Here is a 14,889-nt window from a genome sequence, read left to right on the forward strand (position 1 = left end):
AGAAGCTAACTGTTGGAAAAGCAGTCATCTATAATCATAATTTTTTAAATCAAAATAAAAATCAAGGAGTTTGTTTCTTTTGTTGTTGTTTGGTTTGGTTTAAAGGCTGTTTCTCATTGCCTCTCTGTGCTCACTTGGGTACTGATGGCCACTACCCTGAGTGAGACAGGAACTAGATACTGCTCAGTGGAACCAGTTCTGCAAGGAATGGCCTTGGCTTCTCTGTCTGAGAAGCAAAAAACACAAAAGAGAAGAAAACGTCTTTTTTTCTTTTAACACTTTCCATGTGTATCTACCCCTGTATCAACCCTTAGACACTAGATCTCTAGTGTCACGTGGGCAGGCTATAAAAATCTCATAAGGTTTCTGTTTTCAATTACTGCAAAAGCAGTTAGTACAGACAGCATCTTCTATTGTAAAGAGCATTCTAGGGGCCGGCAAGATGGCTCAGCAGGTAAGAGTAATGACTGCTCTTCCAAAGGTCCTGAGTTCAAATCCCAGCAATCACTTGGTGGCTTACAACCACCTGTAATGAGATCTGATGCCGTCTTCTGGCATGTCTAAAGACAGCTACAGTCTACTTATGTATAATAATAAATAAATCTTTTTTTAAAAATTCTAGGATATATAAGATGTTATCCAAGGTTAGATTCAAATGAAATGTTTGAAGGTTTATTAAATCTTTAACATTTTGCTTATAGGGCTTTCTTTTTGTCTTTAAAAACTATAAGCAGGGCTTCTTTATAAATAAAAGTTTGCTTTCTGCCTTGTCTGCCTGTTTGACCACATGGAGCTGGTATTAGAAGTAACTCTGGGCCACATCGTAGTGTTTGGAAGGAGTCTCCCCAGCAGCACATAGAGAGTCCCTCTGTTTCTTTTTGGTAGACTGGGAAATTGTCAGCCAAGGGAAGGGAGGGTAAGCAAGGCTTCAGATTTAATATCAACTCTAAATCCTCCCTCTTCAGTTTATAGAAGATAGGCAGCCTCACCCTCTCTATCCTTCCCTCCCTCTCTCTCTACCTTGCCCCCTCCCCTCCTCTCCCCTTCCCTCCCCTCCTTTCTCCTCTCTTCTTTTTTGTAGTCTCACTGTAACCCATGCTGGCCTCAAACAAATGATCCTCCTGGCTCAGCCTCCTGACTACTGAAATTACAGGCGTACACCACCACACCCAGTACAGGTCCAGCATTTTGCATAGTATTTATAAAAGCCTGTTTGAAACTTAAAGCTTTGTGAGTATTTTCTCTCTACAATCCCTGTAGTTTATTTTTACCAACTTTTATATTTCGTGTAATGAAAGATAGCCAAAACTACAGACCTTTACAGCTAGCCCAGTTCGCATTGTTTTTAGCCACAAGACGAACTCCTGGATTTTGAACAGTATTTTTAATTGTTCTTCAAAATGTAGGAATATCATTAGTTTTCCTTGTCAAGCAGTGTATAGTGCTATAGAAGTTTTTATGTTCAACGATTAATAAACAAAAAGAATAATTAATAAACAAAAAGGCAGTAATCCTGCCTGTTAGAAATAGCTGTTAATAACACTTTGTTCCAAATGTGTATGGGCATTCATGTGTGTTCAATTTATTAGCCTCCCATTTATAATGTGTTCTTTACATCTTTAGATCTGCGTTTACATCAGCAATAACTGCTCATCTCACAGGAAGTGCTTGGGAGATTTCAGTTGATAAAATAGAAACAGGGTTTCACTGTGGTGGTCCTGAGTGACCTGGGACTCACTTTGTGAACCAGGATGGCCTTGAACTTGCATGCCCAGTTACATAAATAATACCCTAGATTTCTCTTAATTCTTTCTCTTAGTAGCTTAGCACTACAGTCCTGGAGCTAAAGCACTATATATCATACTAATCTCCTAAGATTAATTACTTCAAATGGAATTAGATGAAAGATTTTTACTTAGGCTAGCCTCAAGACATGTTATAGAGCCAAGGATGACCTTGAACTTTTGAGTTCCCAAGTAGTATAACTATAGGCGTGGACCACCGTGCCCAGCTTGTATAATGCTAGGAATTCAGCCTTCTTAAAGATTTTACCAAATATCAAAATTACCCTCCAAATGTGTATGTGATTATACATATCTCCTAATCTTACAGCTGCCTGCCATCATCAACACACAGAAGATAAACCTTCAACAAAGGCCCTGTACAAGTACCAGCACTGCCCCAAGTGCTTCAGAACTGTTAGCAAGGTGCCCATAGTCACAACGCTCATCTCACAAGTTCTACTTAAGGATTGCAGAGTCCAGTAACTCAAGAGTCCCTTGGGCCATAGTGGAACTGAGACCTGTTACTGCCTTCCCCCAGGTGGAAGGGTTATTGGACTACAGCCCCAGCCTGTGGTCACCAGGTGACCTGCTGAGTCCAGGTCTTCTAGCTCATCTAAAGAACGACATGTTGGGACTTCCCCTCGCTTAGGGAAACTCCCAGTTTTTGATATTTCTGAGCATTGTACCTTCTGCTTTAAGAGCTTCTTAGGAACAGTGTTGCGTTTCTCTCATTTTCAGCGCCAGTCATTCCTGTAGCGGGGTCCTTAGTGATTGATGATGACCCTGTTCAAAGAGCCTTAGTTACATAGTGAGTTCACCAATCTGAAGGGATCCTGTCCTTCAAAACAAAACAAAATTTGATGTCCTAAAATAATATAAGAATTATCATTTAAATGGAAAAATGCAGTGCTCTAGCCACTCATTTACTATTCGAGCCCCTATTCCTGTGTTGAGCAGGTTTCTGAACAGTACAATATTAAGAAAATTACTTTTGAGGGAGTTTGTGGGATGGAGAGGCTTGTGGAGGGGTAACCGGGAAACGGGATATCACTTGAGATGTAAACGAATGGAATGATTAATTAAAAACAAAAAAATTTTTAAAGAAATTTTTTTAAAAAGTTACTTTTATTTTTCTTGTTGAAATTGTTCTTTCTCTGCGTTGAAGATTGGAGACGTTTCTTATTCTTGTTCATTTTTGTTGTTTCGATAAACTTACAAAATCTGCATTAAATATTTCACATGTAACATAGGTTCCCAGAGTGCCATAATTGCATGTCTGTCCAGTGACCGTGTAAGGATTCTTGTGTATGTTACATTGGCTGTTTATTTTGCAGTATTGGGGTTTGAACCCAGTACCTTGGGCATGCTCGACAAGCTCTGCCAGATACCCAACCAAGGTTTCTTTTTATTAATAAAACTATTTTTATTTGCAGTATCACTTTTAGCAAGTTTGAATTTAAGTGGTATTGAAATGATTGGATGTCCGTATGTATACATAAACACACAAAGTGAACCTTTAGCAAGCTGTGGCGTCTTATGCAGGTTCAGCTCAAACGTGCTCATAAATCTAAATGTAAACGTTAGACTATTTAGCCGAGTACTGAAAAGATGGTCAGCCAGTACAGTGCTGTTGGATAAGCCTAAGTCCGAGCTTGACTCACAGTACCCATGGTTTTTTTTTTTTTTTTTTTTTTTTTGGTTCAGGGCAGTGCTGGGGAGGCAGAGACTAGAGGATCTCTGGGACTTGGTGAACTGCCAGTATAGCAAATCCATGAGCTCCAGGTTCAGTGTGACAGCCTGCCTCAGAGAGTGATTGAGGGTATCCTACGTCGGTCACTGGCCTCCCCAACACCTGCATGCACCTACAACTGAGTCAGATGTGCTCATCACACCTGTAATCGTAGGAGACTGAGGCAAGATCATAAATTCAAAGTCAGCCTGGAATACATAGCAAGACTGTCTCATAAAAAATCTTTTAGAAGAAAAATATATTTACCCCTGTATCCTGATTTATCTTTGCTAGGTTTCTCCTCTAGTGAAATGAAACTTTTGTCTCTACAAAAGTTATTGAAGCAATGTTCATAATCAAACACTGAACTTAGGGGCTGAGGAGATGACTCAGTTTATAAAAGAGCTTGCTGTACAAGCATGAGGACCAGAGGTTGGTACCTGTCACCCATGTAAGAGCATCGCTGTGTCAGCCAGCTCGAGGGATGGAGAGTGGGGAACAGAAGGACTAAGGACTCGCTGGCCAGTCTGTTTAGCTAAAACAGTGAGCCTGGGCTCCACACAGGTGCTCATCCTCACATACACACATAATTACTGCAAAAGGACAAATAGTTTTTTAAGAATGAAAATGTGCTGGAGAGATGGCTCAGTGGTTAAGAGCCCTGCTTCTTTTCCAGAAGACACTGTTCAGTTCCCAGTACCCACGCTTACAACATCTCTAGCTCCAGGAGATCCAATACACCATTCTGACCTCCTCAGCAACAGGCACACACATGATACACATACTTACATACAGGCAAAACCCTGGTACACATAAAATAAACGTCTTTAAAAGTGGAAACAATACAAATGTTCTATGCTCCGCAGTTAACAAGGAATGGGCTGCTGATACTATAGTTTGCATGAATCTTCGCAGCTTTATGCCAAGTGGCAGAAGCTATTACCGTGGTTATATTCCATTCCGCTTTAGCATTTTTGAAAAGACAAAACCAACAACTGGTTTCTTGGAATGCTCAGGGGTCATGACCTTAGTGAGCTAACACGGGAGCACTTGTGCAGTGTGGCACAGTACAGGTAGACCTGCCTCTCCCAACTGTTAAAGACATCCTGTGTAACTTAAGTTATGGGAAAATCTGGTAGAATAACGGTATCTTCCCTTGAAATGAGTGATTAAAGCGATAACGGTTGGAGCTACCATGCATAGAAATAGATTCTCTACTTTATAGAAATGCTATTGTAGAAGTTAAGATGAAAATTGATAGAAACAGTTTTAGGAGATTTTTTGTGTATTTTTTTTAATTAAAGTATTTTCGATAACTTCAAATGTGAACCAGACTTTAGATAGCAGTCCTTTTTCAGATGATAGACTTTTTCTTTTAATTCTTTTCCAAGAATCAGATGGGCGGCTCAAATATCTCCAGTCCTGGGCTACAGCCAAGCACTCAGCTCTCTAATCTGGGAAGCACCGAGACTCTAGAAGAGACACCCTCTGGGTCACAGGATAAGGTTCGTACAGTTAAAGCCCTAGCTTTGTCAAAATAGCAGAACAGCACCATTTCATAAGGATTTGAACCACTGTGCAAGCTTGGTTTATCACTTGTCTGTCAGATCATATGTGTGACATCATAATGACATATACCCAGCTCACTTCCCAGGCCATGAAACTCTGATGCGGATTATGCAGTAGCCTCCTCTCTGGTCCCCTAGTGTTGCTCTTGCTCCTGCCTTCCCTGTGCTCAGCCAGGCCAGCAGAATGATCCTGGGAAACAACATTCACCCTCTGCCTTGAGGGCCTCCGTGGTGTCCTGCCTCACTCTCAGTAATGGACCCTGCTTCCGGCCCGCCCCTCTCCCTGAGCCATCAACTCCTAACTTCTGCCTGGCTCACTTAGCTCCTGCTCAACCAGGACTGTGACTCAGTGGTTTCCCTTGGCTCTCAGTACTTTTCTCCTGTGACTGTGTCCGTTTTCTTCTTCTGCTCTCTCATAGCTTCTTAGTTAGGGCCTGCTATCACCCCTCTGCCTTCCGTCCTCTGCTTGCCTTATTTTCTTACTGACTTTCATTAGCTAACGTGCTTTGGTTTGGTTTTATCCACTGTCCCATGCTAAAGGGACCTGCAGTTCCGTTTGCTTGAGGCTTTTTTGGTTTTGGTTTTGGTTTTTTGAGACGGGCCTCACTGTGTAGTCCTTGCTGTCCTGAAACTAGCTTGTGTAGACAGGCTGCTCCCTACTCCTCAGTGCTGGGAGGAAAAGGGTGCACACACACACACACACACCCCCAAGACAAGCAGTTTTCTCTGCATGTTCAAGGCTGTGTCTTGGTTTTTTTGGTGTTTTGTTTTGTTTTGTTTTGTTTTGTTTGAGACAGGGTTTCTCTGCATAGTCCTGGCTGCCCTGGAACTCACTTTGTATCAATGCTGTGTCTTTAGAATTATAAATATTTATTGAATTGATTCATTCTCTTTATAACTGGTGGTCTGATAAAACAACAGATACACTAAACTTCTGTTGACTATATGTAGAGTGGTAAGTAGTTGAGCAGGAGCCAGATGTGGTAGTGCACACCTGTAATCCCAGCACCTCGGAGACTGGACAGGACAGTCATCTACTGTCCTGTTTGAGACCAATCTGCTGTATTGTATAACTTCTACCAGGCCACCTTGGATAACAAAAGCAGACAGATTCTATCCCATAATACACATAATACAGAAATATTCCGTGTACTCATCCCTATTTCTATTGAGAACATCTACTTGTAGTGTGTGTGTGTGTGTGTGTGTGTGTGTGTGTGTGTGTGTGTACACCATCTGTAGTTCTGTCCTGTGGATGGTACATGCCCATAATCCCAGCCTTTGGGAGGTAGAGAATGACCAGAAGTTCAAGGTTGACCCTAGATTATACAGGGAGTTTGAGGCCAGCCTGGGTTATTATATGAGACACTGTCTCATAACAAATGAAAAACAAGGGTGGAGAGGTAAGGGAGACTTACTGGTATACGTATATACACGATTGTAATATAACAACCTTGCTAACATGTATATTCATGCTAATAAAGACAAATTTAGATACTCATACTTAATTCATAATAGCCAAAAACCTGCATACAACCCAGATATACTTTAATAGGGAAATGTTTCAAAATGGTTAGACTAAATTACACAGGTTGTTCCTAATCTAAAAACCCACAATCTAAAATGTTCCCCACCCCAGAATCTTTTAAAATCCAATGTGAGGCCACAAATGAAAATGAATGTCATGTCAGAGGTCAAAGTTAAAACAGAAGCAGACAGAAAAATATTTTGTAATTTTACCGTCGGGCCACATCTGTATGAAACACAAGTGAATTTCTGGTTTAGATCTGGGATCCACTCTAAGATATCTCAGAGAGAGAGAGAAAGAGAGAGTGTGTGCGCGTGCGTGCGTGCGTGCATGTGCGTGTTTTCTAAAATGTATGTTTTAAATATATTCTATAATATATTTCTAAAACCCTAGGAAACCCTCACATTTTAAATGCTTCTAGTCTCATGTATTTCAGGTCTGGGATACTCAGTATGAACTGCTCTATCAACTAATACAACTTAGCAGGAAGGACAAACCTGGGCTGGGATGCTGCTTGTCCGGCATGCATGGGTTCCAACCTTCTAAAGGAGAGTGGGAAGGAAACAAACTGGATATATACAGCAACTTTAACAAGTCTCTGGCACTTATGCTAAATGAGAAAGACTCAAAAGACTACATATTGTGATTCTATTTGCTTAGCATTCACATTCTTGATTTGAGCTGGGCGTGGTGGTACACAACTTTAAGAACTCAGAGGCAGATCTCTTCGAGCTGGGGTCACCTGGTCTATACATCGAGTTCCAGGACAGCCAGCGCTTGAGAGACCTTGTCACAAAAAGCCAAAATTCAGCTGGGCGTGTTGACACACGCCTTTAATCCCAGCACTTGGGAGGCAGAGGCAGGTGGATTTCTGAGTTTGAGGCCAGCTTGGTCTATAGAGTGAGTTCCAGGACAGCCAGGGCTACACAGAGAAACCCTGACTTGGGGAAAAAAAAATAATAATAAAGTAACAAAATACAACAAAAAGGAAAAAGGGAGAAATGAAAAAGATGGTGGTAGGAGAAGAGGGCATGCGTCTTTATTAGCATGGAATATACATGTTAACAAGGTTGTTATATTACAATCGTGTATATACATATACCAGTAAGTCTCCCTTACCTCTCCACCCTTGTTTTTCATTTGTTATGAGACAGTGTCTCATATAATAACCCAGGCTGGCCTCAAACTCCCTGTATAATCTAGGGTCAACCTTGAACTTCTCATCATCCTCTCCCCACCTCCCAAGAGCTGGGATTACAGACATATACCACCATGCCCAGCTCAACAAATTTGTTTGCTTTAGCAGAGTGTGGGAAGTGTGCACACGTGCATGCAGGTACTCTCACACACGTGTGCATGTGGCAGGCAGGACTCCTCAAGTGCCATTCCTTACACTCTGTCTACCATTTTCTCTTATCTCATTTTTAAGCAGAGTTTGTCGTTAGCCTGCAGCTTGCATGGCTGGCTAGTCTGGCCAGTAAGTCCCCGTTATCAGTCCATCCTTACCAACCCAGTGCTGGAATTACAAGTATGCAAATGAGTAGAAGAACCACTTGTATGAAGACTATGAAGGCTATGTTGCAAGACTGTCTCAAAAACACAAAATAAAATAAAATTGCAACTTTTTTCAGCTAAAGCCAAGGAATTACAAAGCATTGTAATTATTATGATATGTAATGATATATTATGAAAAGGCTGTGTAATTGTCTAAAACTATTGCAAATCCCTAATCCGCCCTTACACAGAGAGTTGCTCTATTTATTTAGTGATGCTGCCATCTAGTGCTGAGTGGCAAGCAGATCATGCTGCCAGGCCTCAGTATTAAAGTCCATTTCCTGGGGCCACAGAGATGGTGCAACAGTACTGTGCTTGTGGAGAGAGCATATGGCGGGCTTTGGATCCCTAGCAGCACATAAGAAGCCGGGCTTGCTGGCATTCGGGCTTGCTGGCTTCGTGTTGTAGTCCAGCACTGGGAAGGCAGATCGCTGAGTAGACGCGTTCTGGTTCATTGAGAGACCTTGTCTCTTCACGGTGAAGAGTGAGGAATACATCTGACATTGACGCCTGGCCTCCACATACATGCACACATGTGTACATCCACATGAACTTGTATGTATACCACAAATACAACTCACGCAGAAATAGACTTCACTTTGATAATTCACCATTAAGTTCTCTTGGTTCTCTTTCCCCAGTGTGTTTCCTTCTGTTTTTATTGAATTGAATTGTTCCTACTCTCTAAAATAGAAGTATGGCTTCTTACCCGGAATTTCTTTTTTTTTTTCTTTTTCCACGTTTCTTTTTTATTATTATTGTTGTTGTTGTTATTATTATTAGGTATTTTCTTCATTTACATTTCAAATGCTATCCCAAAAGTCCCCCATACCCTCCCCCCTTACCCGGAATTTCTGCAAAATAACCGTAGCACCTTTAGTTTTCAAAATAAATCTATGTAAACAAATGTTGACATGTATGTGGAACGGTACGTTGCTTACGACTCACATCAATTGCACTGATGAATGTACTGCGCTCTAGTACTTTGCTTTGGTTTTCTTTGTCTACATTGGGCTGGGTTGGATTGGTTCTCGAGGATGGTCTCATCTAATAGAGTACGGAGCTCAGTATGGAGCTGAAGGTGACTCTGAACCTCTGAGCCTCTGTCTCCGTCTCCTGAGTCTACTATTACAGTGTGCTCTACTCACAGCTTAGGGGGGTTGAGATTATTTTGTTTTGTTTTTATTTTCTGGGGGCGGGTGAGGAGGGAGGTAGGATATTGGTCGGTTGGTTGTCTAGTTTGGAAACATGCTTTGTTGCCTTGGATTACCTTATATTCAGACTAGTCCTCCTGCCTCAGCCTCCCCATCCTGGGATTATAGGGATGAACTACCACATGCACGTTTTAGTTCATTTTTTGTCACAGAATCTCTAGCCGTCTTGTTTCAGCATAAAGAATAGGTTTGGTTTTTGGCTTTTGGTTTTTTTTTAAACTACTGGGCATTCAGTAATCAGGAAGCTGAACCAGAATTGTTGAAGCTTCAAGGCCAGCCTGGCTTCATAGTAGAGCTGTGAAATAATTGTCACAGTTACATTTGTGATTATATTTTTTTATGTTTACAGTTATGTAAATTTTCCAGTTAGTACTTGAGAATAGTGGGATCTGGAGAATGTAAGACTATGAGGGAATGAGCCTTGTGAATTGATAGGATACTATTGTTGTTACTCCTGTAATTTATAAAGGGATTTGGATGTAGACTCACTGTAGGAGGATCTCTCTGAGTTTAAGGCCAATCCAGTCTACATAGTTCCAGGACAGCCCAAGCAGTGTGGAAAGACCTTGTCTCATAATACCAAACACACACACACACACACACACACACACACACACACACACGCGCGCGCGCGCGCGCTCCAGGTTCAGAATCTCACTCTAAATATAAGGCCATAGCAAAAAGGGATAAAAAATATATTCTTTATGCATGTGCATATGCTAGGTAAGAGTTCTACCACTAAACCACTTCCCCAACTTCTTTTTTTTATTATTATTAAAGTTTTATTTACTTAATTTATATGAGTACACTGTCGCTGTCTTCAGACATACCAAAGAGGGCATCAGATTCCATTACAGATGGCTGTGAGCCACCATGTGGTTGCTGGGAATTGAGCTCAGGACCTCTAGAAGAGCAGCCAGTGCTCTTAACTAAGCTGAGCCATCGCTCCAGCTCCCACACACACAAACACACCTCTAAATTCAGTGTAAATGTCTTCCTTTTTCCTCAGGATTCTGTAATTTGAGGGTGTAGGGGAGTCATGACTGAGTACTGAGTGGTTAAAGTTGCCTTAGGTGTTTAGGATCTGCAGTGCAGTGCTAACGTTCTATCAAGAACAATAAAAGTGAGCCACTTAGAGTTTGGTCCTCTCGCACTGGCATCATTTGCCAGTGTGTTACTAATGTGGACACTCGGTGTGGGTAACTTTGTTGTGTATAGCCCCAACCTTAGCCACATTCACCAGGGGAAACAGAGTAAATGCTAAAACTGTTCTCCGTACGGAACTTTGTCACTCTACAGACTTTGCTAGAAGGTGGTCTGAGCCCTGCTGCACCTCAGGTTGCTCCAGGCTGTTTTCATCCGCTGTCCTTGCTTCTCCATATGTGCACATGATGGAAAAGAATCCTAGTTACATTGGTTTCTGCGCCTCTCTTTGATTTTGTCACTTGCTTTTGTTTTTCAGTCTGCTCCGTCTGGTCATAAACATCTGACAGTAGAAGAGTTATTTGGAACCTCCTTGCCAAAGGAACAACCAACAGCTATGGGTCTAGAGTCAGAGGACACAGACAAGCTGCTGGGAGATGCATCACAGAAAGAGCCCAGCTCATTCCTCCCATTTCCCTTTGAGCAGTCAGGGGGAGCCCCTCAGTCTGAAAACCTGGGTATCCATTCTGCCGCTCACCACACAGTTCAGCCTGAAGTCAGCACCCCAGTGCTGATCACTCCCGCCTCCATTGCACAGTCGGGTGACAAACATCCCCCAAGCTACACACTCCCACTGAGCCCTGTCCTCAGCCCCACTCTGCCAGCTGAAGCTCCTACCACACAAGTTCCCCACTTACCTCGGAATAGCACCATGATACAAGCAGTAAAGACCACACCCAGGCAGAAATCTCCACTCCTGAACCAGCCAGTCCCTGAGCTAAGCCACAGCAGTCTGGTTGCTAGCCAGAGCCCCTTCAGAGCCCCGGTGAGCCTAGCAAACCCAGCTGGCACAGCCCTCCCAAGCGTTGATCTGCTTCAGAAACTCAGGTTGACCCCACAGCATGACCAAATACAAGCACAGCCGCTTGGAAAAGGAACCATGGCGCCCAGCTTTTCTTCGGCAGCTGGCCAACTGGCCACCCCTGAGAGCTTCATAGAGCCTTCTTCTAAGACAGCAGCAGCAAGAGCAGCAGTCTCAGCCTCCCTGAGCAACATGGTGCTTGCTCCAACCCTCCAGGTAAGACAGGAGCAGGAGGGCATAGAGAAACAAGACTACAGAGGCCTCAGCTTTAAGTGACATGAGACTTTGTGTGTGTGTGTGTGTGTGTGTGTGTGTGTGTGTGTGTGTGTGTGTGTGTGTGTGTGTATTTTGTGCAGCAGCCATACCCAACTAAAGATGATGTGTGTGTCTGTCTTGTCTGTCTATCTGTCTGTCTCCATGGTCTATAACTAAATTTGCTCTGTGGGGTGAGGGGGCCCTGTCTGTCTATCTGTGGTCTGTAACTGATCTTGGCATGTAGACTTGTACGCAGGTGTATATGCATGCGTGGGTTTCCAGGTTCTGTAGTAACTCAGATTTGCTGTGTAAACAGACCTGGAGGAATTTGCATTGGAAGGTGACTACATTGTAGTTAAGGAGTGTGAGTTATATTTCAGACCTTAGGAAGGCATTGAAAGGTTCTGAACGAAGAGTGACTTGTTGGTAATGTCAGAAACAGGAATCTGGCCACCTGTTCCAGGACAAGCTGTCAATCACTTTGCCTGAGCAGTAGGGGCCTGGGTTGAGCACTGTGGACAAGGAGATTTTTAAAGTATCCGGTCAGGGAGGCTTCGTGGTCGATTGGTAGAGAGGGTAAAGGAGAGGTTTGCCCTTCAATAGCAAGTTTACCAGGGAGAAAACGAGCAGAGTGTGATGATCACATGGCCACAGCTGGAAGGGAGTGGGGTGTGCTGCTCTGTGACTGCTGCCTGCCTGTCAGTATTTGGGTCTGACACAAGAAGGAAGGAATGATGTGCGCGCGGGCAGGGCCTGTGCTGTGTGTAGGTGTCACGGGCCAGGAGTGCTCTCGCTCCTCTTCCTTTGCTCTGATGGACTGACTGCAGGAAGAAACATATGAAGGGAGTTTGTTTGGGTTTCTGGTTGTGAGGGAAAGGGTTGCCCCACCTCTCAGTTGATCTGGAAGCTCAGGTAATGATCTGCACCTGCCTTCTCCATACTCAGCACTAGAAGACAGTGACGCTCCTGCATGCTGCTTGGCAGAAACCACTTACATATGTGTAAATACTCATTTACATGGCAATAGCTAATTTTAAGATCTTCTTGCCTGATATAGTGGCAAATGCCTTTAGTCTCAGTAGGCAATCTGTGATTTCAAGTCTAGCCTGGTCTACATAGCAAGCTCCAGGCTAGCCAGGACTATCCTTTCTCAAAACAAAAAAACCCTGGTCTGCATGGAGTTGTCTTGTGTTTACTGGGCAGCATTAATTCTTTCCCAAAGACCATGAGCATTCACACCTATAAAAACATAGTGAAGAAAGCTGAGGCAGAGGGGTCTCAAGTTAGAGACCAGCCTGAACAACCCAGGTCTCAAAACCAAACAACAAAAGGACCTTCTCTGTCTCTTACAGTATACTTAGGATGAAGGCTGTTTAGTGCCACTAACCAGACTCAGAGAACCTTTGAAGAGCTTGGGGCTGCGGACATAGTAGTCGAGCCACTTGCCTGTTTTATGCGAGGTCCTGAGTTCAGCTTTCAGTGCTGCAGGAGCAAATTCTTAATCATTTATATTGTACACATTCTGCTTGTGTATGATAGCTGCTTGAGAGGACTGAGGCAGGAAGAGTGCAAATTCAAGGAACCCTTAACCTCTATACAGAAACAAATCCCAGGACTGAGGATAGGGCTCACTAGTAGAGTTGACCCTGAGTTCAGTCGCTGTCACACTTTTCTTAGAGTCACCTGGCAGGTTCTGTCCACACATGCTCTCAAGAACCTCCACAGGAGCTGCTGCTGTCCGAGGCTCATTCACTGGGAGCATTACCAACAAGTTCCTCTCGGCTCTGAACCATTCCTTGATATTGCTCTGTCACATGCAACTAACTGAAGCTTGCTCTATCTCTTTCTCTGTTTTCCCCATTAAACATTTCAGTCTATGCAGCAAAACCAGGATCCTGAAGTATTTTCCCAGCCTAAGGTGTTACCCAGTGCCATCCCGGTAAGGATGCCCCCACCCCAAATTGTGTGTACCTGTGTGGAGGCCAGAGCTGGAACTGAGTGTCCACTTTATATATTAAATAGTCAGGGTCTCTGCTTGAGCCAAGCCAACTTACAGTCTCTACCCCCCTGTGCCTGGGCCACCATACCCATCCAGATGTCCTCACAAGACAACATAGTGCAGATGTAGCAGGCACTCAACCCACTTAGCCATTTCCCTAGCCCAGGGGGCCCCCCACCCCCAGAGATCACATTGAACACTTTTGGGTTCTATTGTTGTAAGATGGGTTCTTACTACCTCAGTGAAAAGCTGTAACATTCCAGCTCTGTCCTGTCTCAGATGCCCCTTCTGGGACAGAGTTGCTCTGCTTCTCGGCAAAATTCCTTGCTGTGGCTTAAGACCTTATGTTAACTCTGTATAGATGTCTTCTTGACTGTATAGAGGGTGTCAGGCACTGGGTGGGCCATGTGGATCATTTGTAAGTGGGTAGGTGCTGGGGCCTGTATCAACCTGGTCTCTCTAAGTAAGAGGTACTCCTTGACCTAGAAAGTGAAGAGTCCCAGGAGACAGGCACTGTCCTGCCACAATCCCTCACTTCTGATAGCAGAGCTCCTGAGCCTGCATACTTCACTCCTTCTTTCTCAAGCATCCGCCTTGTTATCCACCACTCCCCTTCATGCACCAACCTTGACAGACACAGTTCTCCATGGCACTTGCTCACCTGCTTATGAGCCTGTACCCCTCTCCTGGATTTTCAGAGGTTAGCCTTCTGTCTGCTTTAGGTTAGCCTGTCCTGTTGTGTGGCCATCAGTAGAAGTAACTAGCCCAGTTTTATACCAAAAAGCAAGCTAAGAGGGCTGGAGGGCTGGCTCTGTGGCTGCTGAGCGGCACCGATGCTCTTGCTTGGGGATCCAACACCCTCTTCTGGCTTCTATGGGTACCACACACACACACCATGGGCATACATGCTACCAAACCACCCATACACATAAAATAAAATCTTAAGGGAAGGGGGCAGGGTAAGCTAAGTGTCTCAGATAACAAAAGTGACTATTATTCTGTGTCCCGGCAGATTGCAGGCTCTCCATTGGTTCCTGCAACCACCACAGCAGTATCTTCAGTCCTGCTGTCCCCCAGTGTGTTCCAGCAAACGGTTCCCAGGGCCGCAGACCTAGAGAGGAAAGCCAGCTCCCCCTCTCCCCTCACTGTTGGGACAGCAGAGAGTCAGAGAAAGCCTTCCATTATCCTCAGCAAGTCTCAGCTCCAGGACACACTGATACACCTAATAAAGGTATGCAGGGTGTCAGCTTTGT

The 14,889-nt window shown here is 43.8% G+C and overlaps 1 protein-coding gene across 3 annotated transcripts in view; it reads left to right on the forward strand.

The window, feature by feature from the left end:
• Dcp1a (decapping mRNA 1A) overlaps window positions 1-14,889 on the forward strand; it is a 47,571-nt gene that overhangs the window by 28,594 nt on the left and 4,088 nt on the right. The window contains exons 6-9 of one of the 3 annotated variants that reach the window (NM_133761.3): window positions 4,905-5,018; window positions 10,840-11,598; window positions 13,511-13,576; window positions 14,649-14,867. In NM_133761.3, coding sequence (NP_598522.3) covers window positions 4,905-5,018; window positions 10,840-11,598; window positions 13,511-13,576; window positions 14,649-14,867 — 1,158 coding nt within the window. The remainder of the gene's footprint in view (window positions 1-4,904; window positions 5,019-10,839; window positions 11,599-13,510; window positions 13,577-14,648; window positions 14,868-14,889) is intronic. The other 2 variants (XM_006519655.4, XM_006519656.3) reach the window with 2 other exon arrangements.

Source organism: Mus musculus, chromosome 14 (assembly GCF_000001635.26).
Source record: "Mus musculus strain C57BL/6J chromosome 14, GRCm38.p6 C57BL/6J".
In the NCBI taxonomy this organism is placed as follows: Eukaryota; Metazoa; Chordata; class Mammalia; order Rodentia; family Muridae; genus Mus; species Mus musculus.